The 23,258-nt window shown below is 40.4% G+C and overlaps 1 protein-coding gene across 2 annotated transcripts; it reads right to left on the bottom strand.

The window, feature by feature from the left end:
* Window positions 1-1,213: 1,213 nt before the first annotated feature.
* On the bottom strand, window positions 1,214-22,869 carry MYCT1 (myc target 1). 2 transcript variants are annotated; one of them, XM_014950434.1, is made up of 3 exons: window positions 22,706-22,829; window positions 4,874-4,944; window positions 1,214-2,203 (listed from the first exon to the last, which is right to left on the bottom strand). In XM_014950434.1, the coding sequence occupies exons 2-3, from the start codon at window positions 4,890-4,892 to the stop codon at window positions 1,671-1,673; spliced, it is 552 nt and encodes a 183-aa protein (XP_014805920.1). In that variant the 5' UTR covers window positions 4,893-4,944; window positions 22,706-22,829; the 3' UTR covers window positions 1,214-1,670. The 2 variants fall into 2 exon arrangements, with proteins under 2 accessions (XP_014805920.1, XP_014805919.1); XM_014950433.1 differs by lacking the exon at window positions 4,874-4,944 and having other exon boundaries at window positions 22,706-22,869.
* Window positions 22,870-23,258: the final 389 nt, after the last annotated feature.

The following is a 23,258-nucleotide window of genomic DNA, read 5'->3' as shown; positions in this document are numbered from 1 at the left end:
CAATAAGAAACGCTTGTGGTTTGCAGCAAGTAGCATTTGTAAGCTCAAAGTTTGTAGTCATATTTGCAAATTGGATGGTATTGGGCTGGAAGGTCACAGCCAAGAGATCAATACCAGTGCTTCCTGAGGGATGCAGAGCTCTGCAAAGGGATGCATGCTGTCAGTCTCCAAAAGTAAGATGTTAGGCATTTTGGCTGTTCTCAAAAGCTGCTGAACCTTTGTCCCCCCCGACAGAAGACAGATGAGGATTTGTTCTCTCTACAGAAGCACAGGACCAGCCCCTCAGAACCTGGGGGAGTCCTGTGGCTGGTAGTTGCCCAGCCCTTTTAGGATCAAAAGGCTTATTTGTAAGTGAGGAGTAGGATCGCTCCTCTACTTGTGGAAATTCTTTACCCTTTATTTGAACATGAAATATTTAACAGGAAACTGATACAATAAGACTTAAATCAGGCCCCAATTGCCTGTGCTGTTTCCAAATCCTGCGCTTCTCATGTCAATGTAATTAGTCTCCACTAAGCCAGGGGTTAGCCTGACACGATACATATATAACAGTCAAGAATATACGCCAACCTCAACTAAATATTCCATCTTTATCTTCATATTTCAACTAATTGTACAATCCCAGTATTCAGCCCTAGATGTTTAAAATCTTGCTTTAGTGAAAGACGAGATTTCGGTGAATAACCTGCCAGGAAGAATTAAACGTTGGTACAATTTGAGAAATACAATTTAAAATAAGGAAATGAGTAATCCCATAGCAAAACAGGAAACTTAATTTAAAAAATAGTTGTCATTCATGCTGCTTATCTTGATAACCAGAACTAGAAAAATGGAAGATGAGGAGGTCTGCTCCCATACAGCCTTACTGGGTATTAAAATGAAACTACCTGTTCTGCTGGCTCCAAACAGAAAATTCTTTATAATTGTTACCATGCAATTCGTATGTTGTTCAAAACCGCATGGAGCTTGGTACACTTCAACATTTTTTCCATACTGTGGAGAGAATTTTATAGAAGCAACCCTAACATGGAGTCTTTTAAGATTCTCCACAATCAGCAGAACAGGATGTCTCTGACCACAGCTGGGACTGTGATGTTAAATACTCTACAAGGTCTGGGTCTAAGGTTCTTCAGACAGAAGCTGTTCTGTGGCTATAGGAATAAGGCGGGTAATGGGAGGTGTTCTCTTAAAATTTACCGTCCTTGAGAAAATATATGAACCAGGATTTATTTTTTTTTCTTAAAAAAAAAAGAATGAACAACAGAACAAACAACAGAATAGTGAATTTTGCAGAAATGTGTATATCAGTAACCCTAACTGATCTCTTTTTTCAAGAAATGATTTTGTTTTAATGTGGCAGAATTTTCTTGTTTTTAAAGTAAAAAGTACAATGGTTACAATTAAAGATACAACACTATAAATATGCAAGCGTATGGCAGAGCAGTAAATTAGAGCCAGCAGTGCAAAGACAAGTGATCCCTCGGACAGTGGGATATTGTGCTCTAAGTAACCACCGTTGTTGGGTTCTCATACCGCCACTCGGCATTGTATGTCCCCTCCGCAATGGCAGCTGGAGACTTCTCAGAGATCTTTATCACACACAGAAAATTGTTGAGATGATTGAGGTTCCTCCTAAAATACGTGTGCGTGTTTGCAGCCAAGGACCCACCTCAGGAGTCTGGGAAAGCTTTAATGATGGTTTCATAGGCGGGAGGGGGGGTTTGTGTGGAGTGGCAGATGCGGAGGTTGTTGTTAGACCAGTGGAATTCAGGTCGACTTAAGCTGTTGGTGGTGCTTCCCACCAGGGTCGTGGTGGTGTTTGTGGGAGTGAGGGTGATGAGCTGACTGTTCGTCTCCACGGGGAGGGGAGGACACTGCAGGAAAGGGTGGAAGGTGGACGCACGGAAGCTTGACTTCCTGGGGAAAGAGTTGGCTTGTTCTAAGGAGGCTTGCCGCTGGAAGGTGAGGCTGGCCAGGCTGAGGTTGCTCCGACGTTCACAGCTGCTGTTGCGGTAAAATCCAGTCCTGCCAGAAGTTTGGCCATGGGAAGGAGGCCTGGACCGACGGCTGAAGGCTGAGGAGCTCCCCTGGGAAATGTGGGCGCTAGCTCTGCGACGGGACAAGCAAGTGAACAACGCCCAGATGATCCCTCCAATCACCAGTCCAACCGCCATGGACACTGTGAAGGCTATTGTTATCTGCTCTGAAATACAGCAAAAATACACAGCAAAGTTATTTCCTTAACTCAGAAGGATTTTCCTGCCAGAAAATGAATTGAAAATGGCAACTTCCTTAGAAGATGAACAAACCCAAAAGTTTTTGTATATAATACATGAACCTTACAACACAAACACAGCATATCAGGTTGCTCTCACTATACGGTGTTTTTTCTTTAATTGCGTAATTCAGCAATATCCAGAAAGTAGCCTGCATTTAATACCAGTTTCTCTACGTGTCCTGGTTTCAGCTGGGAAAGAGTTAATGTTCTTTCTAGTGATCGCTGTGGATGCAATGTCAATAATGCATATTGGTTTAGTTGTTGCTAAGTGATGTTTATGCTTTTCAAGGACTATTTTCAGATTCCCACAGAAGCTGAGAAGGAGCACAGACAGAACAATGGAAAGGCCAGTAGAAAATTCCATACCATAGATGTGCTCAGTATATAAATGGGTTTGGCCGGGGTGGAGAGGGAATCCACGATCACTGCCCAGGATGGTGCAACTTCACCAGGTGGTGAGAATGACTTGTGTCATTGTTATTATTGTTATTGTTATTTTTCTTTTCTGTTATTCTTCTATTAAACTGTCCTTATCTCAAACCAGGAGGTTTTTCCCTTTCCTTTCCTTTTCTCCCTCTTCTCCTCGCCCTTCTGGAAGAAGGGGAAGAACTTCATAAGCAGCTGTGTGGTCCTAGTTGCCGGCTGGAGTTAAACCATGACACAAAGTAAGGGAAAAGTCTTCAGTTTCTCTCAGAATCAGCCACCCACCAGCCCCAAAATGGGCTGTAAAACTGCCAAGCATTTGCTTCTGTGAGCAATATGAGGTGTGGATTTATGCAGACTTGTCATTCTGTTTATGGACATTTATGTTCCATGTGTACATGTTTGCAAACTCATGTATTACAATAGTGATGTAGTTTCTGCCACATTATTAATGGAGTAAACCTTGTATTTATTACAACACGAGAACACATCCCAGCCTTTTACTGCTGAGTAACAGGTACTGTAAATCCTCACAGAAATTAATGTAACTTATGATATCCTAATTGATTATGGTCAGAGATAACCACTAAGTCTCTTGATGACTGTAACAGAAGGCAGTAACTCTGGGACCGTGATGAAGATGTTAGAGCTCAGAAAGGGCAAAAGAAGACTAAGTTCAAAATTTTCTTGCAAGGTAACTATTAAAATGTTCCCCCTTAACTTGTGGTGCTGGACAACCAGTCATTTCCAGAACCCACAATAATGACACCGAGACTGAGCTGTGGGATTTAATCAAAGCAGATGCTAGAGAGGCAAAGAGAGTAAGTGGCCCGAGAGATGGCTATGGAGAGCAGTCAGCACACAGGAGGGAAAGGAGAGGTGCCAGGCATGGCCAGTGGGACTGGCTTGCAGGCAGAGGTACCCAGTATTGCACCAACAGATATCTTTGCTTAAGTCATTGGGTTCCTAGCAAGGTTCCTAGCAAGGCTTAAACTTAGGTCACTGCAGGAGGGGGAAAGCAAACATTTGCTTTCCTTCCAGCAGGGGAGATATAAATGATTATTGGTATAATTGCACTTTAAGAATTAGTTATTCTTACCTTCCTTATCTATTTTCTTACTTTTCTCCCTTCAGTGAAAAATTGTTAGCTGTGTGATTCATACTTGCGGTTGGGGAAAATTAGCTCCTTGAACACTTGAAAGTTTAGCATAAAGATTTCCCATATTTCTGGGTAGGGATGCCAAGCAGCATTAAATCTGAACCCAGCCCTTGCTGCTGCCCATCAAGCCCTGTCAGAGGAGCAGTACATTCACCCTACATCCCTTTACAGGTGTGGTTCTAGACAGGTTCAACATTATCATGAATTACTGACATCACCATGAATCTCCTACCCAACTTTATTCACCTCACATTTTTTCAGAATAGACTTGGTGTTCCATGAGGTCCAGAAAATTTAAGCTCTAATTAAGCCATTGATATTTTGGAAGGCTATACAGTCCTACTGTTGCTTTCTTGTAATCTCTGTTTTCATCTAGGCTTGTAAGCCTTTATAAAGCATCTTCAGAAACACAGCAGGCCTTATCATGTCCCTTTTGGTCAGGAGTAGCCTATCATGCCATTTTAATGGATTTAATGCATTCTGTTACTGCAAGTTCCTACTCATACTCCTGAAGGTGGGAAGGGAGAGCCAGGACTTTACCACCTCCAGTTGAGCAAATCATAGAATCATTCAGGTTGGAAGAGACCCTTGGGATCATCGAGTCCAACCATCTACCCTACTCTACAAAGTCCTCCCCTACACCATATCCCTCAGTACCGCATCTAAACGTCCCTTAAACACAAAAATCCCAGGTGGTTTCCTAAAGACAGCCCTTCCCAAGCCCTAGAGCTGCAGTCTGAGTCCCCCTGCTGCTGTCCCAGCACGGCTATGGGAAAGCAGAGCAGGAACTAATCCTTTCTTGGGCTGATTTCTTTTGCACCTCGGCTGGAAAGCTAGTTAGGCTGTTGCATATGAGACTGCCAAGGGATACCCCAGGCACAGGGCTCTGGGCTGCCACCTGATATCCCTGCTCCTGTTTGGGTGCTCAGCAGGGAGGAGGCAAAGGGGATTTTGGAGGGGCTCAGCAGCCTCCTCCAGTGCAAGCAGAAGCACAGCAAGCCACACAAGCATACCTGGCTCGGGGGTTGCCATGCGCCATGGTGAGGATTTGTCCCTGCATCCCTCTAGCCATGATTTTCACCACCTGCACAATCAAATCAGCATTTCGCACTGTTAAAAGCAGATGAGGGAATCGACAAAAGTATTGAGTGCAGCTCTCCTGTCCTTCCCACGTGCTGTTCCCCTGTGCTGGATGTACAGCACAAACAATTATCCCTTTGGATGATGTCTTCATTAACTTCTTTGATTCTTTTATTTTTGTACCTCTGTATATGAATGTAAAAATAGAGGGTCAAATTATTCCCTGGGGAAACTCAGCTGGCTTTACACTGACTATTGTAGTTGCTATATAGTACCCCAAATGCTCTCATTTCCATTTGGACCTACATTTAATCCTTTTGGTTCTTGTTATAGAAATATCACTGGACCCATTGGTTACAGAGACACTTTATTCTTTCTACTCCCAGACTCTCCCTAACTCCAGTGGGAGCTGTGGGTCACACTAATAGGCTGAACTTGCTTTTTATTCACTCCCTGCAGAGGATGAATTTCACTGAAATGTAATTCACTTCTAAAAATTTACGTTGAAGAATTGTAAATCTATGCCCATTGATTTCCTCTTTAAAATGTCCAGGTGATCACAGCCCTGAGGTACATTGGAGAAAATACTACCAAACAGAGAAAAAGATCAAAGGCAGAGTGGGACTTGCTGCACCTGGGATTTTGAGAGGAACAGCTGGCTTTCACAGAGTTGTTTTTCTCTTAATCTGGGCAGTGCCAGGGCAGAACTAGCCTTGCAGGAGAGTCAGAGCAATAATGACATGGAGTGTCTTCCAAGGAGACATTATAACATTTTATGGTTTCCTGAGAGCTGTGCATGTCATTCTGTCTGTTGCTTTTAAGAAAAAAAAAAAAGTTTATATTTGGGGATAAAGTAGGGACGCTGCCAATAACAATAACTCCCCAGGCACTGGTCCCCTAAATACATTTTGATCTGTGTGTTTCTCAGGCTGCTCCCAATGCCTGCTTTATTTGATTAGGCCATAACCAAAAACATTTGGTACCCCATCTCAGTCAATTTTCTCCACTCTCACCTCTAACACCAGCTGAGGAGAAGGACAAATATTTTTTTTTCAACAATGTAGGACAGACTTGGCAGTCTCTGGATCAACCAAACCCTTCATAAAAGATTTGTTTCTTGTGGTGGAGAATCCTGCCTTTATCATGGAACAGGATCCTGGCAGACATAGTCAGGTCAAGCTCTTATTTCTGTGAGGGTTTCATTTTCCTTTTATGTGTATGGACCACATCAGACAGCAAGACATTCCTTTTGAATTCAAAACACGTTTACATTGGGGTTTCATTTTGCCAAGGAATCTCCCTCTTGCCCTGAGCTCTGGCTGAGACAGGCTGGAACAGCATTTTGCTCCCTGAACTCAGGAAATCTTTGGTACTTGCATCTTTCCTATAGTCTTATCATAAATTCCCCAAGACGTAAAGTTAGGGTGGGCAAAAGATCTTCCCGTCCCCATGCTCACAAATGTATATATTTGTAAACTTTTCAGCTGGACAAGTATATGAAGGGATAGTTGTACCTCTCAAAATCATTAGCAGTAGCTTCAATGAGAGCATCTCAGAGAAAGAACCAGGGTGGGGTGAGGGAAGAGGGGACCAAATACTGAATGCAAAGGAAAGAGAAATGGAAAAGCATCTTTTAGTCAGGCTGTGCACACATGACTTGAATTTGAACTGCATATTTGCCAATAATAGCTAATAAAGCTAACAAAAAGTCAGTTACCTTTCCAAGCATCTGTTCTGCTCATGCTATTGCTAAGCACAAGGAGGCAGGAAACATCGATAGGGTGAGATGATACCTACACACTTCATTTGATTTCTAGTGGGTGACTTTCAAATACGTATGTTTTGGAGCTGTTAATTTTTTGTTACCATTTGACTAAAAGAGAAATAATTCAGTAGTTTTATCTTAAAGTTATTAGAAGTGGTAACGTAGCTTGTCAGTCAAGAATAGTATTGTTCAGCCTTCAGACTCAGCTTGCTATAGAGATGGTTTACTCATATTGCTTTAGAGCAAGATTCTGTTCATTTACTTCAGCAACTGAGAGTAATCTTCCCATTTCTCTTTTCTCCCACCTGCCCAAAACTGCACACCTGAAATGCAACCTTTATTCCATGTGGGCTCCAGAAAGCTTGTATGCAGAATGCACAAGGTCTTTGATCTCAGCTGCATTAACAATGAGAAGTGTCAGTACTACCATGTTGTGTAGTGGAAAAGAACTATTCCTGTAATTTCAATCAAAATTTTAGAATTCTAAATTTATTTCCTTCTCACATTTTTATGCATTTTCTTTCCTTTATGTTGTCATATGCCAATGACTCAAAACTTGTCTAAGCTTTCCTCCCCCTACACGCACACACACTTGTACACATGGACATTGCCTCGTCCCAAAGCTGAAAAGCCTTAACAGCTGGTTGTGGGTTTGATTTCAGACATGGAGAAATCGACCTCAGCCTCTGTCTCACCCTATATTTTTTTCCCAAATGAAAGCTCAATATAAAAGCCATACAAACCAGTATGGGAATTCATACCTGAACGTTGCACAGCTTAACATATAGCACCAGCTAGTGTATTAAAGCATGAATTGCGCTTACAAATGACAATTCAAGTAACCCAACTAGTAAGAATGGTTCAGATACTGTTTTACAGCAGTCTCAATGTCTTGGGTTTCACGTGAGGTTGAGGTAAGTCATCAGTGGATGTTCATAACACAGCCTGATTTGTGCAAACGAGACAGGAGCAGCCAGGGTCCATCAAAGTTTCAATACACTCATAGCACCTTCCCACAGCTGTAGCAAATATACATCACTAAGCTGGATAGGCTCCTGCATCCCGGGCAGTGAATTTGGAAAGGAAAAGGACCCTGGCCCCAGAGAGCCACCATTTTTCCCACCACAGAAAGTTTGAAGTGATTTGAACTGCTTGAAATTTTATGCCAGTTCTACCAACTCCAAGAAAACTTATTTTAAAGCTGGGGCTGGTTTCAGTAGCCAACTCCTGTGCTTCTGTTGTCATGCTGAGTTCAAAAAGCAATTTCTCTGTGTCTGACAAGTGTTGACGTTACTATCTTCTCGATCTTTGTCACTAATTGTATTAGCAAAACAGCCTCTCATTTATCATTTGCAGGCAGCCCATGATTCAGTTGGGTGGGCGAATCAGTTGCTGTGTAATATCAACCAGCTGTGATCTTAGTCATGGCAGAAGTTTAAGAAAGGTCACACAAGGCTCTTGTGGAAAGAGTGAGAGTGGCAGGCTACAGCACAAAGTGGTTCAGGTAGTTGTGACGTTCAGAAAACAAACAGACAAGTATGGTGGCATCTGGAAGAAAAAAAAATCTGTGGGGAAAAAAAGCGGAAAGAAAAGCAGACAGTGCAGGACATGAGAACTGATCAAAAAAATTAATAAGATATTTAGGCTGTCTGAAATGTCAGAACTTTGCATTAAAACACAGCTTGCTAGAGAGACGTGCTAGTGCAAGATTCTTTTCTGCAGCAAAGGATGGTAATTCTCCCACTCCACCTAACAAATAAGCAGTTGCTTTTATTTCCACTGCAGATAAAATAAAAAGTATTGGGTTTAAGAAGTGTGGTTTTATCTGTGTGGACAGGTAAGAACTAGAATAGATAGTCCAGGCAGGAGGTTCATCTATCACCATTAAAGATTTTAAAAACCGGTATCAGTCAAGTATTGTTGTAATATAGTTAATCCGGTCTTGAGAAAAGAAGGTAGAACAGATGACAGTTCAAGGCCCGTACTGACGCTATTTTGGCAGTTTCTAAGACTTTCTTCGATCAGGTAAGCAAATAGGCTCTGGAAGCATCTGAAAAATTATTAAGTAAATGACAAGGTAAAAAAAAAAAATGCAGTTTGTGCCCTTGGATTAATACTCTAAAACGCAGAGGGGACAGCTGTTTGTTAGAGGGTTAACTTCACAAAGAGCCACCTACCTAGGAACAAGATTGCCCTCTGCTGGAAATTTATGCTGAAAATCTAAACAGTACATAAAATACCTCAATTCTAATAAGGTGTCAAGAAAAGCTAACGAGAAGCATTCCAACAAAGATGACAGAGAAGTTAATAGTACCACAAAACTCAGAAAACCTCTGATAAACGCTTATGATGAACATTTTGCAGCAGCTTTGAAAATAAGGTTGACCAAGGCAGAGCAAAGGTGTTCAGAAGTTTAATGAAAGCTTGTACAGACTTGTAGCTTTGTGCAAATATCTGGGCTGATGGAGAAACATGAGGCTAAGTCTGGTCTTAAATTCGTATTTCTCGCCATCCACAGTGATGTCCAGAATGATATCCATGCACCAGACTACTGCTTTGTTTACTAATGCCATAATTCAATGTGATAAAACACCAGAAGAGTGGAATATGCTGTCTCAATATCCTAAAAACCAGCTCAGAGTTAACGATGTTCCCTTGATATTACTGGAAGTTGATTTTTACTGGAATGATAAATAAAGAGTAATTGTAATAATCTAAGATAGAGATGTCAGCGTGTTTAATTTAATGCCTTTGGCATAACTGTATAACACAAAGCAAAGATTCCTTTATGCAGACAGAGATAGAAACTTTGTTACCACGTGGTTTCATTATGATTCCTAATGCATTACAAAGACAGTAATATAATTTTGATCTTTTCCGCATGTGCAGCAAACAATCCTCTGGCAAGGCATTCTTACCAACCTCACAAACCAGAGCTTAGGCCTAAGATATATTGCCCCTGCATGAACCTAAATCAAACAGTAAAACACAATTTGCCACAGTGCAATATGGCACTGTAGTTATTACTTAATTGATATGACTATTTTACAGAGCCTGCGAATGGAATCATTTCCTATATGAACAGAGCATGAGTGGCTGGAGTGAAATCTTAAAATTAAGGATGGTTTCCTAAAACTCTTAAAATTAATGAGGAAATGCCAAAGTAAGTATGCTACATTTAGGAAAACATAAGACATTCAGGGTTAAAACAAAGGTTTTTAGGTTACCGGGAGGACTGTAGGGTAAGGAATAAGTTGAAGTCATCCTCAGTCTCACCATGGCAATTCTGTTGTTTATGGTCTGAGAAGATCCTGCCTCAGCCAGACACAGCTTCAGGTGGAGGTTGTCCTTACTGTGAGAACCCACAAAAGGCCAAGGAGTGTTTACAATAAAAGGCCAAGTTTAGTTAGAACTCAGGGGGATGAGGTACGCTCTAAGTACCTTGAGATACTAGGGTATGCTGGAAATAAAAACCACATTTCAGCTTGCCCAGTACATCCTACAAACAGCGGTTCTCAATTCAGTGCTTTTTGGAAGGGCTGCAACCTCTGCACGTTTACCTGTGAATCTCTTTCTGTCACTGGAGAGGCAGGACTTTGTTTCTGCTCCTTGATCTTAGCTTTGCAAACTCCCTCCATCTTCCCCTGCAACCTGCTCACCTGCTTCCCAGGAGAGGAGCAATCTCCCCTTCCCTGTCCCATCCTTCTTACTCTCCATTTTAAATGTGTCATGTACTAACATAGAGAAAATGAAAGAAACAGATATTTATAGTCTCATTATGTTTTGAGATTGCTAAGACTAGGGCCTTCTTCAGGTGAAAATTAAGAGAGTTGTACAGTGTTGAAGAATGGGAGGAAGAGGAGCTGTTTGTGAGCTTTGCTGAATACTGATCAAAAGTGTCCAATAAACAAGTATTTAAGTAGCAGGAAGAGAGATCTGTATTTACATCAGCTTTTCATTCTTTTTTTCAGTGCAGCAATATCTGAGGTATATCCAGTAATGCAAAAAATCTCCTGGTACATTTGTCTTTCTCAGTCAACAGGTATAATAGTGAATGTTTTGACAATATGGAAGCATGTTCATATGTGGTAGAATTTTACTCTTCAGTTAGTTATCTGGAGTTCAGAAATTTGAGCTTTCTTTCTCCCAGTATTTTCTGTGTGATCATCAATCAGTTTCAGAGGTTTCTCTTATATTGACTATGAATATCTATTTCAGTGTTGGCTAGGAGATCTAATTAAGTAGTACCCACAAGAACCTGTGTAACCACAAGCAGATAAACACTGGTATAGTTTCTAAGTGGGATGATCTGCTTGTGGTTACAGGAAGAAGATTTTTTGCATTACTGGATATACCTCAGATATTGCTGCAGTGAAAAAAAGTCAACTCAAGAGTTGACTAACACTCTTGGTGACTCAGGGCGGATGATCCAGGCTGGAGACTCAATGTGAAGTGGGACATTGATGCTTGTCCCACATGGGCCTGTTGGATCTGGGAGGCTGTGTTTGCACCAGACTGGTCCAGGTCCTACTTGTTTAGAAACTCCTGCACTTTTCAATCAACAGAGCCATTAATGGTCTCCTTCATTTATACTCTGCCTGAATAACTTATGGACCTTCCATAAAAGCCATGTGTCTGCTTGGTTGGCTCATCCTCCCATTACCCTGGATAACTGAAAGATAGCATCAATATAACATAATATTTTAAAGCAAAGGGTTAAAAATGAGCAGATGTCAGTTAAACGGTCAAATATGTCATAAGTGTGTTAAGATGCTGGATTGTGAATTCAAATGTCTGAAACAGGGAATTAATTTTCTTCTGCAAATAAGATGCCAGAGAAGCAAGCCAGAGGCCTCTGCTGAGAAGCAGAAACTGTGCTGGCTGTTTGCTTCAGCAAGCATGTATCAGAGCCCAAGAAAGTTTTGCATTGCATTGAACATTATTTTTTCTTCTGTTTTGTTTTTTTTTTTAAGAGTTGTTAGGAGAATAATTTAGGATTGCTTGGTGCAAACTTAACTACCATACAATAGGTTTCAAAATCTGAGTAAGTACCTTTTATTAAGGTTGTATAGAAAATGAAGCTTCGACTTTTCAAAGTAGGAAAAAATGAAGATGTCTGCACTGTTATTGATAGTCTTTTCTGTTTGTTGTTTTTTTTTTTTTTTCCAAACAAAAGGATAGGGTTATGAAATGAAGATCAGCTGAGAAAGACAAAATGTTCAGTTTTGAACCTTGTTTTTACTTTGTGCTCTTCCTTCACGATTGTGGACATCTCATTCAATCTTTGTGCTTCAGACTAACCTGTACGAGGGAGATGGCACCACTTGCAGCTACTCATTTGGCTCATTTGGCTCACAAAGATTTTTGACTCTTGGTTAAATGTATTACAATGGTTAAATTGGAAGTTGTGTATAAATATAATTGTTTTCCTTCAATAGGTTGTACAAGAACTGAAGCAGAAGCATTGCATCCATAATGTCCTGAGACCAACTCACCTGAATCTGAATCCTGCTAGGCTCTAGCAGTTGAGCTTGCAGCTACGTGGGATTTTTCTTGGGGAGAAAGCATAGCACTAAGCTCTTTTTATTATGTGACTGCTGTGACTGCTGATGCCAGTAGATTCACATGCCAACACAGTCACTGGTGGGGTGCTTGGAAGAAGAAATATACCTGATTTCCTAAAGATGAGATTTCTGGATTTGATCGATAGATATAACATGATGCTTTGGGTAGTTCATGTGACTACAAGCAGCACTACATAGTCAATAGAGTAGGTGTAATTGCCAAAATATCTATGAACTGTGTGTCTGATTAATATTTAAATAATACTCCGAAGAAAGTTTGCCTCTTCCTTCTGCTACCTTAGATCTGTCTCCTTCCTGCTAAAGACGGTTAAGCATTTGATAAATCAATGGCTGTATGGGAGGTGGGGGGTGAGTGGGGGGAAGCAGGAGAGAAGCAGTAATTAGGAGGCAACAAAACACAGCCTGAGGATGACAGACTCACTTTAAAAGAATAATTTATACACAAGGAAGAAATTGTGCTCTGAATAGACAGCATGCAAGAATAAGACTGGTCTCTTCATGTCATAGTTTGTTGCTTTCATCCAACTACAGTAATACTCTTTTCTTTGGGTTTGCCAGAATAAGGGCAAGGAAAAAAATAGATCTCTCATTAAGATCTACTTTTATCTCTCTGACAGGCCTGCACATAAGATCTTGGAATGGATTTACATATTAGCTTCCTAAATGCAAGTTCTGATTGTTGATATAATCCCTTTCACTTCAGTAATGGAAGTGATAACTTTCACGTGCCTTTCAAATCTTTTACTGAATCGATAGCAAAATAAGCATAATCACGTTAAATTTGGAATAGCTTGATCATTATGACCCTTCAGAAGAGAGTATATGATTTATCTGATACATTTTTTGCGGGGTTTATACAAAACGATAGTGGTCTAGTAGTTGATACAAAATGGTACCTTCAAAAGTTAGATGGAAAATAAAACAGTGTAAGGCTAAGACACAGTTCTGTTTCCTGGAGAAACCAGAGTGGGCAGAGTATGTTTAGATGTGACATACGACCTTGAGTCTTGTCCCTGATGAAGCAGAGAGGAAGTGCTGGCTTCCTACAATAGTATGGCACCAGCACAAGGAGAAGGTGCAGTGCAGAATCTCTTGCCTGGTTGCTCCGGGCTCTCCGTTGCAATACCAGGAGACAATGAAGCACAGCCGCTCCAGCAAACAGGACTGCCAGCTGCATAGCAAATCCTGCTGAGAAGCTGGATAAAAATCAACCCTTCTCAAACACAGCTGCGGGGGAAGAGAGACATGGTATATCCTGAAGCTGAGAGGGGGGAAATGAGCAACGCCTTCCTTTTTAATTACAGCACAAGTCATAGGTTTATTTCCTATTTGGTATAAGAATATTTTTGGAGGTCTTCAGAGGAGGAGCCAGGGACCCTGAGTGTTACAGAAGAACGAGATTCACTGCTATCATGTTGCCACTGAAGAGCTGATGTTCAAACATCAGCCATTGCTAATGCCTCACCTTCACATGCTATCTTTTATCTTCCTTCAGTTAAACCCACACCCTCGTTGCCATTTCTCTCAGCATTAGCAGTATTGATGTGAAAGCTGAGTCCTGTTTGAGTCACTGGCCTGAGCTGCTCGACTGCTGCCTTGTGACACATCCCAAGACAGCTCACGCTGTGGTCAGGGGAACTGGAAAAGGGAAGATCCTCTGGTGACCTTGACCTGGTAGACAGGAAAATAGCCCTCTTCATGGAATCACAGAATCACGGAATTGTCAGAGTTGGAAGGGACTTCTAGAGATCATCTGGTCCAACTCCCCTGCTAAAGCAGGATTGCCCAGAGCACATCACTCAGGACGGCATCCAGGCGGGTCTTGAAGATCTCCAGAGAAGGGGACTCTACGACCTCCCTGAGCAGCCTGTTCCAGGGCTCTGCCACCCTCACTGTAAATAAGTTTTTTCTCATATTTGAATGGAACTTTCTATGTTCCAGCTTGAGCCTGTTGCCCCTTGTCCTATGGCTGGGAACCACTGAAAAGAGTCCGGCTCCACCATCCTTCAACTCACCCTTTAGATACTTATAAGCATAAATAAGGTCTCCCCTTAGTCTTCGCTTGTCCAGGCTAAGATCTCTTGTAGAGATCTTAACAGGGTCAGGCAGAGCAGAGGTAGCATGTGTGGGTCTCCCTTGCCCCAGCAGTCCTCTAGCTGCCTTCATCATTATCAAAATTATGTGGAATGCTTAAATCAGCTTCTGACCACTTGAGCACTTGAGAAGTGATTTAGTATGTGACATTTTCTACATGTCATTCATGGGATTTTCATGTGGATCAGTATCTCATCTGAAGAGGAAAAAAATAGATTGCCATTAGCCAGGGGAATCTCTGCTGCTCCAGAAGCCATGCAGCAAAAATTACTCTGATTCTGCTGGGCCTGGGAGGATGCACTGCCTTACAGTCCTCTCCAAGAGGTGAAAAAAAAGTCTGTCTCAGTTCCTACATAGGTAAAGCTGAGTTTTACTGATGTTGCCATTGTTTATTTTTGTCTATGTACTATGTTCCCAGGGTCTGCCTGAGGTCCCAGCACGTGGTCTTTGTACCAGACAAAAGCAAAACTGATCCCTGTCCTGAAAACTCTGCTGATTTGTGTAGGATTTTCACAGTCCTGATTTCTTCAGATTCACCATGCAGACACATTGCATCATTGCATCGATTTGAAAGAAGTTAGTCATTCAAGTGAAATCTTTCATTGAGTAATCTGAAAACGTGGCTTCACTATTAAATTTGTGGCATCATGTAACTTTTCACTGAGGAGCAGGAGGGAGGACTTGTAGGTACACTGGATTTAAGACTGATAATAAGAAGGGAAACATTTCAAGGATGTAACATTACTGTAAAGATCCCATTGTCTTTCATAGTGTTGTTGAAATATATCTTGTTTTATATCTGTGTTGTACATCTGTTCTTCAGATCAATGTACTTGAAAAAAACTCAGTCTGTTTACAGGAAGCATTTGCAAAACCAGAAGTGGCTTTCTGTCTGACTCTGTGTCACATTTTACCTCATCATCTTTCTCTTGTCAATATTCCTATGAAGTAGCACAGGGAAGTTTTCTCTGTTTTTCAAATAAGGATCTGAAATGTGGAGGAACCATCTGCCTTATCTTCCAGAAACCCAACTAGCAATCTGTCTTGCAGTATGCCTGTTTCCACAAACATCTTTTGGGGGATCCGTCCTGCTCTAAGTTCAAATTGATCATTGGAAAATAAAACAATTCTAGTTTCTCAGTGAATTTGGGAAGAATCAATGAATTGCACTCCGTGTTAGGATCCCTACCACAGGAGTCTGAACACATTTTGAACTTAATAAGAGTGGCAGGAGGCTTTATGTCACCGTTGCCTTTACTCAATAAAGCTACACAGCCACTAAGCCAGGTAGGCTTGCAGGTGTGTTATTTGTTAGAATCGGGGAAATCTGCAACCCCAAGGAGATGGTCTGTCTGTATCAGACTGACACAAAGGGGTATAAGCACATTATGCTTCCTTCTGCACTATACCTTATGTTATGCGGTCACACCATTCACAGAACTAGAAATTTCTAGTACAGACAACATTTTGCACATATTTTAGAGGAATAATGCCCTAATTAGTCCATATCTTCTGAGCTAAGAAACAAGGAAAATGTCTCCAAGGCTATATTTTTCCACCAGTTTTCCTAGCCATTTCATGCAGTGAATTCTGAGAGTTTTCTCTAAACTAGGAAAGGCATCCCACTTTCTTATTTATTATTTTATGTGTTAGACTATTTGGTTTGCCCAAATTCACATGCCACTGACATATAGGAGAACCAGTCAGTGGCGGCATTTGGATTATATGCTCTTCAAAACAAGCTCTTTTTCTACCATCAGTAGATATACTTGGTCATGAAATTGGAATGAAAGACAAACTGTTCTGTGTTATTAGAGGTCTCAAGGGTATAGAAAGGTGGCTTCAGAGATGTAAAACTTTTTCTTTTTTTTTAAAGGGTCCAGCCTGAAGAAGTAAAGGAGAACATATTAGTCAGAAGGTGGAAGGGAGAACATATTAGTCAGAAGATGGAAGGTTAGGCAAGCAGTAAAGAACCAGCAGGGCTCTAGAAAATCTATAATAACAAAGCTGGAAGTATGAGCCATTTATTTGATTGGAAAAGATAGGTGGGGAGCTGGAAGGAGGGTTTGTTCACATACAATTGGCTCTCATATTAACTCCATCATGATGGGGACAGAAGCCTGCTCAATGATTTGAGTCCTTTAATATCACACACCATGAGGTAAAGCCCCAAGCTGCAAGCCCTGAGTGATGGATCAGTATCCCTGGTGAGCCAGAAGCCAGGCTCTGAAATTCAAGCGTTAAGCAAACAGACTTGTTAAGGTAGTGCATGATAAAGCACTCTGGGAAGTCTGATCAGGAAAGTTGTCATTGTAGACACAGTCAGTGTATGCCAGATGGGGAGATGCAGAGTCAGTGTGAAGACTGCATTTTATATATATGCCATCTGTGACATGGGACAGGAATTAGTACAAGCTTCTGGCCAAAGAACTCAGATATATTCTTTAAGATATGTTTGACTTCATCAAATTGATATGGAGCATCCCTTCCTCCGATAAGATTTGCTGGGACCCTCCTACTCCTGTCCCTCTCACTCTCCATGTATTGATGAAATTGACTTGCTTTTAAGTTTTATTCTTATTGGTAATTCTAACTACTGCTTATATATTGTTTTAACTAAATGCAAACAGACAATGAGGTTAAATAAATTCAAAATTGACAAAGTCAGCTATCACAGGAATACAGTTTTCATTTATTGTCCCCAGTAATGCAATGGACGGAGATTTATTGATTTATTCATCAAAAATACAGCGTGGGTCATGGCAATACTTGTGGACTAAGAGGCTCTGTCCTCATTTTCAGTGTCTGTTTTTTGAAGAGGACAATGTCCTACTACTTTGGATAAACACTGGAAGGAATTATCCCCTGATATCCTAAAGAAGAACTGCATCATGAGGTTGGAAAAAAGCATTTTGCCTCTCCCTCTCTCTGCTCCCCCTTTGGGGCTGCTTCCAACAACAGGAGTCTGAAGTTGTCTCACTCCAGCCCAGCAATTTCCTAAGAAAGAAACTCACTTGTTTACATTCCATTTCCAAAATTTTGCAGGCATCAGTGATCTAACCCAAAGACTCTGCAGAAAGAGATGTATCTCCTGGGAAGACATTTATTCCCTGTGTCATGAGCTCTTTATGATGTGTGACATGCTGCCAAGTATTGCATTTTTAAAATCACCGTGGTTTTCCAAAACACAGAGAAGTGACAAAAAAGAAATCAAGTGCAAGGAAAAATTCCAGTTGATGCAGTGTCTTCAGTCTCCTTGCTCTATTTTGTCTGATTGCCATGAATTAAAATACCAGGAAGAACACTAGGGTGAAATTGTGAAAAGAGAGAAAAGGGAATGAAAGAGAAGAAGAAAAACAGCAATTCAGAAAATACATCCTTGACATTGATACTGCACCTGAATCCAAGTCTCTAATTTTGTTGTGTTTTCCTTCTACTTTGTTGCACTTCAACCCTGAAGGTTTTCTCTACTACGAAAAAATCTCCAGAGGTTTAAAGTATTTGTAAGTGCCTCTATGTAACACCTTCACTTCCTCCTGTCTGCCAGCGAAGGAATTGCATCTTCAGCTTAGTCAAGTCCTCTGCCCTGTTAGCAATTCCCAGTCTACCAGGACCTTTCCAGCCACCAGACTGGGAAGAATATGGCCTGGTAGAAACTACCAAGTCCACATCTGCTGTCAGGTTCTTCACAGCTGGCTCCAAACTGCAGCTTTTGTGTGTCCATGATTTCAACGGGACATCTGAGGCAGCTCCCAGAGTATTTGTTTGCTGCTGCTAAGGCAAGACTGGAAGGGTACAAAACGTGTGGAGAGGTGCAAAGGGAATGAGGAGAGATCACTCCAGGTATGCTGGAAATTCACTGACACAGTCATCAGAGTGGAAGCCAACAGGCTTGCCTGGTCACTGCACAGTTAGCCAAATACTTCTTTCCTCACTTGCAGAGAACTGGACTGGATTTGTTGCTGTTGCTTCTACACTGCTCTGGCTACTGCCCATGAAGGATGCTAGAAAAGAAATTAGGTCCTATGGCTGTCTAGGTTGGACTTGCTTGTCATTGGCACCTGTGTCATTGTTTGTGTCAGTGCTGCCCTTCACTTTCACGTCATAAAGAAGACGATGTAAAGTCCTTAACCACCGTTATTGCTAGACCAGTCACACGATACCACGACACAGTGTCAGATATTAGAATATGCTTATCACTAATGACCATCTTTTCCAGCAAAATACATAGTCTGACTTCTTTCAAGCAAACAAACATATTATAATGACCAGTGGGTCGAGGGAGACACAAAGCAAAATTTAACATTATATTTGAAACTACAACTGCATTTGTAGCTTATAAAGTCAAGTGATAATGCTTGAAGTGCTAGTGCCTGGTAGTTCACAAACTTAAAATGCTAGAAGCCAGCTGATATATGGCATTGTTTTCACGCACTGGACAAATACCCTGGATTCTGATTCAAGAAAAAAAAAAAAGTCCTTAATGGTTTTAAGGTATTAAATTGTGATGTTGAATTTTTAAATAAATACTTGAGTAAAACTAGACTGAAGGATAGTCAAGGGATCTAACTTTATGTTGATTAATATCTGCTTACACTTTTTCTCTCTGCTGTTGTCATATTGATCAAATGTACTATTTAAATTAAATTTCCTGATCTGAAAGTATATTACTATCTGCACTGGTGAAATAGGATTGTCTCAAAGCCATTTGTTGTATTTAATTGTGTGTGACTGAGAATGCTTTTAGGAATTACAAGAAATGCACTCCTGGTTAAAATGGAAACATCTTTTCTTTCCACTGCTAACTTACAAATCAAAATGAATTCAATAAAGACTATATTAAAACAATAAAAAATGAGATTAGTGGTTGATGGATGGGCACCAAACCCTGAATTTCTCACTCAGCTACTGCCAAACATCCCTTTGAAACTACCAATAAAATAAAATGATCCAGATTCTCTGTCTACAGTCCCATGTAATTCCAATGTTGCTGAAGTTCAGCAGAGGCTGAACTTAAAGTGCTTCTCTTCCTACCTCTGCCAAAGTACCATAGTATGGGTTCCTACTGCAGAATAGGGTGACTGGAGATTACATGGCTGCACAGAAGCTGGCACCTGAAAGAGATGAGCTCCTGCTTCCTTGCAGGAGCTCAGACAACTTCTCTGAAACATCTACAAAGCCTCTGTGCAACATCCGGAGCAGGGAACAGTGCTGTCAAAGTGAGAACTGGAATCCTCATTTTGTGCTTGTGACACATTACACAGAGGATATTTGCCGACAGGGACAGGAGCTCTGTAATGAAACTCATGAATCTAAACTAGAAGAGTAGGTTAATATTATTTTTTTTTTTTTTTTTTTTTTTTTTTTTTTTTTTTTTTTTTTTTTTTTTTTTTTTTCCTGGCAGAATTTATTTTAGGCCAGTAAAACTACTGGTTTGTTTCTTCTGTTTTGCTCTGCTGCATAATTTAGCATTTCAGAAATGCTGCAGAATGATGACAGTGAAGCCTGAATTCAAGGCAATTAGGAAGAGGTTCAGCATCAGCTCATTGCCCTGCAAGACCTGCAGCTAAGCAAGCTATCGACTCTCCAGGCTGCCATTGACATTGCACTGATCCTGCAAAAAAGTGTGCTTTTTTTTTTTTTTTCATTTTTTCTTACAGGCTTTGCATGAATATGGAGAGAGGATTTAAACTTCTTCACACAGCATGACATATCAAGGCATGTATGTCTTGTTTTTATCTACACAGCTTTATTCATGCACACTTCCACTAACATGGAGCAGCTGTCAAAAGATTTAGATATATGCTCACACATAAATAAGCGGAGGACAGTTTAGTTTGTTCATTGTTTTAAAATTCTTAGAGTCACTTTTAAGATGCTATTGTGTGAAGTTACCATTGGAAACTGGACAGCTTTAGAAAACAGGATGCCTGCATATTTTCCAGAATAGGGAACCAGCTGTTATACAATAGATGTTTTTTAAAATTGTAAGGGATTAACTATCATTACGAAAAGTTATTCTAACAATTTTTACAATATTTATTTTTTTTTCTCAGAAAGTTAGTCCCTCTCAGCAAACCTTTACACACATGCTGAAGTTTACACTTCCGTTGAGTCTATGGGAGCTGCTGAGAAGTCACATAAGCATGGAAAAGGATCTGCATCTTTGTAAAGTGTTCACACTCACAGCACTATGTGGTGGGAGGCTTAGAAAAACAGTGACAGACTGTAAACCATATCCTGAAAAATGACAGTTTCAAATACTGCATTCTCATTTAATAAAGAACTCAATTTTATTTATCTCTATTATGTGTAGCTTTATTTTTACCTCAGATCATGTATGTCCAAGAATATCAGAAAATACTCGTCTGTTTTTTTTTAGTGAAATTTCCTCACAGTGAGCTTGTGTCAGTCATTGATACGGACTACATAGTGTCCCTCCCTGGTCTACCACATACGATATACATAAAAGAAAGAAGAGGAAATGCTATTAACTCTTCTATCAGTAAAAGAAGGAAAATGTAAGAGGTATCTTCCCTTCCCAAGAGCACGCAAGCTCCTCACAAAAACCCAAGCTGTGAGGTTCATCTGCAGTCATTGTAAGCAAATGGGAGGTGATCAGGGCTGGGAAGAGTTTCAGTCCCTGGCAAGCTGGCTGGGCAGTGCTGGTGAAAGGAGATGCTTTCAGCAATAAGACAGCTCATGTGCTGTCAAATGCAGCTCTTGATATTGAAGAACCTGGAGAGGTACCTTCAGTGGAATGACAGAGTAATAGCAGTACCAGTGGGGCCAACTGCACGCAATATGCTGTGGAAATTAAACATTCACTTAGGTACCTTTTTTGACTCTTCATGAAGATGGAGAACACTTTGCCCACAGTCTGAGCGTTATGGTTAATGAATTCTTAGAGTTTCATATAACATTGCCATGTCTTGTTTGTGTTTCTGTGACAGGGAAGCAGTAATTTACCTCAGAATAAAAGCAAATCTGCAGTAACAAGGGCCAGAACCTTTTACACAAGGATTCTTAAAGTACATGTTGATGAAAGCACTTTCATTCCTGTTCTGAAAGAGCCATTTTAGGATTACATGTAGTTCAACTCTACAAAGATGATAGTTATTCTTCAGAGTCCAGAAGACAGCCTCCAGACAACAAGAGACTCTGAAACAGTAATAACAGTATTTTTTCCTCAGTTAATCTGTAAGTATTTCTCAAGGGCATCCAGTATCATTATCCTACTTTTTAGCCCAAGACACAAAAATGAAGTGAGTTGCTCATGGTCTCCCAGTAGGAAAATATATGTGTCACTGCAGGAAACTGTGGATGGCACTCCACAGACTCTTGTTTCTTATGCTAAGGAAATGAAGGAACTTCTTTAAATATTCTTGTATAGTTCTTTTCTACTCTTTTCCCGGGACACTTTTATGCAACAGAAGTCCAATTTGCTAATACATAGGATTTTTTAGTTTTAGATAGTGCACAGATTTTTGGAGGGGTCATTCCTCAATAGCACTAATAAAATAGACAAACCCAGATCATATAGTTCACACTAATGCTAAAGGCTAATGATGAATACTAATTCGTATTAATGCTAGACACAGGAAGTGAGAGAGCTTTTTGGAGGGAAAGAGGTTGTTGCACAGAATCCTTTAGGATCAAGTCACTGAATCTAATTACCTCAAATCAATTTCAGTATAAAATATAATTCCACCTCACACTCTATATGTTTCAGTTAATGACCCATTCCTAGGTTTGGGTGAAAGAAAACAGTCTTAATGGACAACAATCAAAGCATACATTAAGAGAAAAGTAAAGGAAATCTGATCATGAGACACTACAATGTGCAATTGTAGTGCATGAGACACTACAATAGCAAATCATTTTACATTCTGGAGGAGTAAGAGTTTATTCCAAAGGTTGGAACATGTTTAGTTTTTGCTATCTCTTCTTCATCAGAGGATGAAACAGATCATGTCTGCCATGTAGGTACATCCATTAAACAGTTGAGAATATCTACCTGATCTGAAACAAACTGAAGTCAATAGAAACCTTTTCAACTGACTTCAGTAATGAACTTTGTCAAACAATCAATTCTGCCTGGGCAGTTCCTGCTGTCTCGATTAGTTAAAAACATGATGAAACTTTGTCAAAGAAATATTTGGAAAACAATCTTTTGCACTGCAAGAAATACTAAATCTATTCACTGCTTTTTGCTTTCAACATGAGTCTTGAAAGTATCTAGTTGTACTTTTTAAGGCAATCATCAGCGAATCTCAACACCCACTTTAACGATATTCTAGAAAAAGAAACAAAATCCTTACCCCAAAACTTTGGTGGCCATGTGATTGGAGAGTAAGTACTGTTTCTATCCATAACATCCAAATAACAAATATAGAATGGTACGTCCACAGAAGAGCAATGGGTTCTGAACGTTTGAGATTTAGCAGTAGAAGCAATGCTTTTGTGCTGCCAGCGAACTGTGTTGTTTGCCTGAAAGGAAATGGATGTATCACGTTTCCTGCTTGTGGACTCAAATTAGCAAGTGCTCGCCTTATCTTGGAACACCACATGGTTCCCGAGACGGGGAAGTAGTTTCCTTCTCGTCATTTCCTCAGCCAGAGCAAATTGACTCAGAACAATACCAAATCTCCTCCTTCTCTGAAACTTTTTGAACCCCAAAAATGTCCAGAGATAGACAGATGAAAATTCCTTTATCATTCCTTTAATGGTTTTCTATGTTGAAGACCTTTCTTAAACATTCAAAAGCACTTGTATTCAGTGGGAATTTTCAATCAGGAAAAAAATGTGTCAAGAGGCTTTTAATAAGCACATTTCATTGATATATTAATTTAGGGTATGAGGACTGTTAAGCAT

The sequence above is a fragment of the Calidris pugnax genome, unplaced genomic scaffold, assembly GCF_001431845.1.
Source record: "Calidris pugnax isolate Ruff unplaced genomic scaffold, ASM143184v1 scaffold24, whole genome shotgun sequence".
Lineage (NCBI taxonomy): Eukaryota > Metazoa > Chordata > Aves > Charadriiformes > Scolopacidae > Calidris > Calidris pugnax.
Note: the sequence above shows the minus strand (reverse complement) of the source record. Positions and strands in the feature narration are given on the sequence as shown.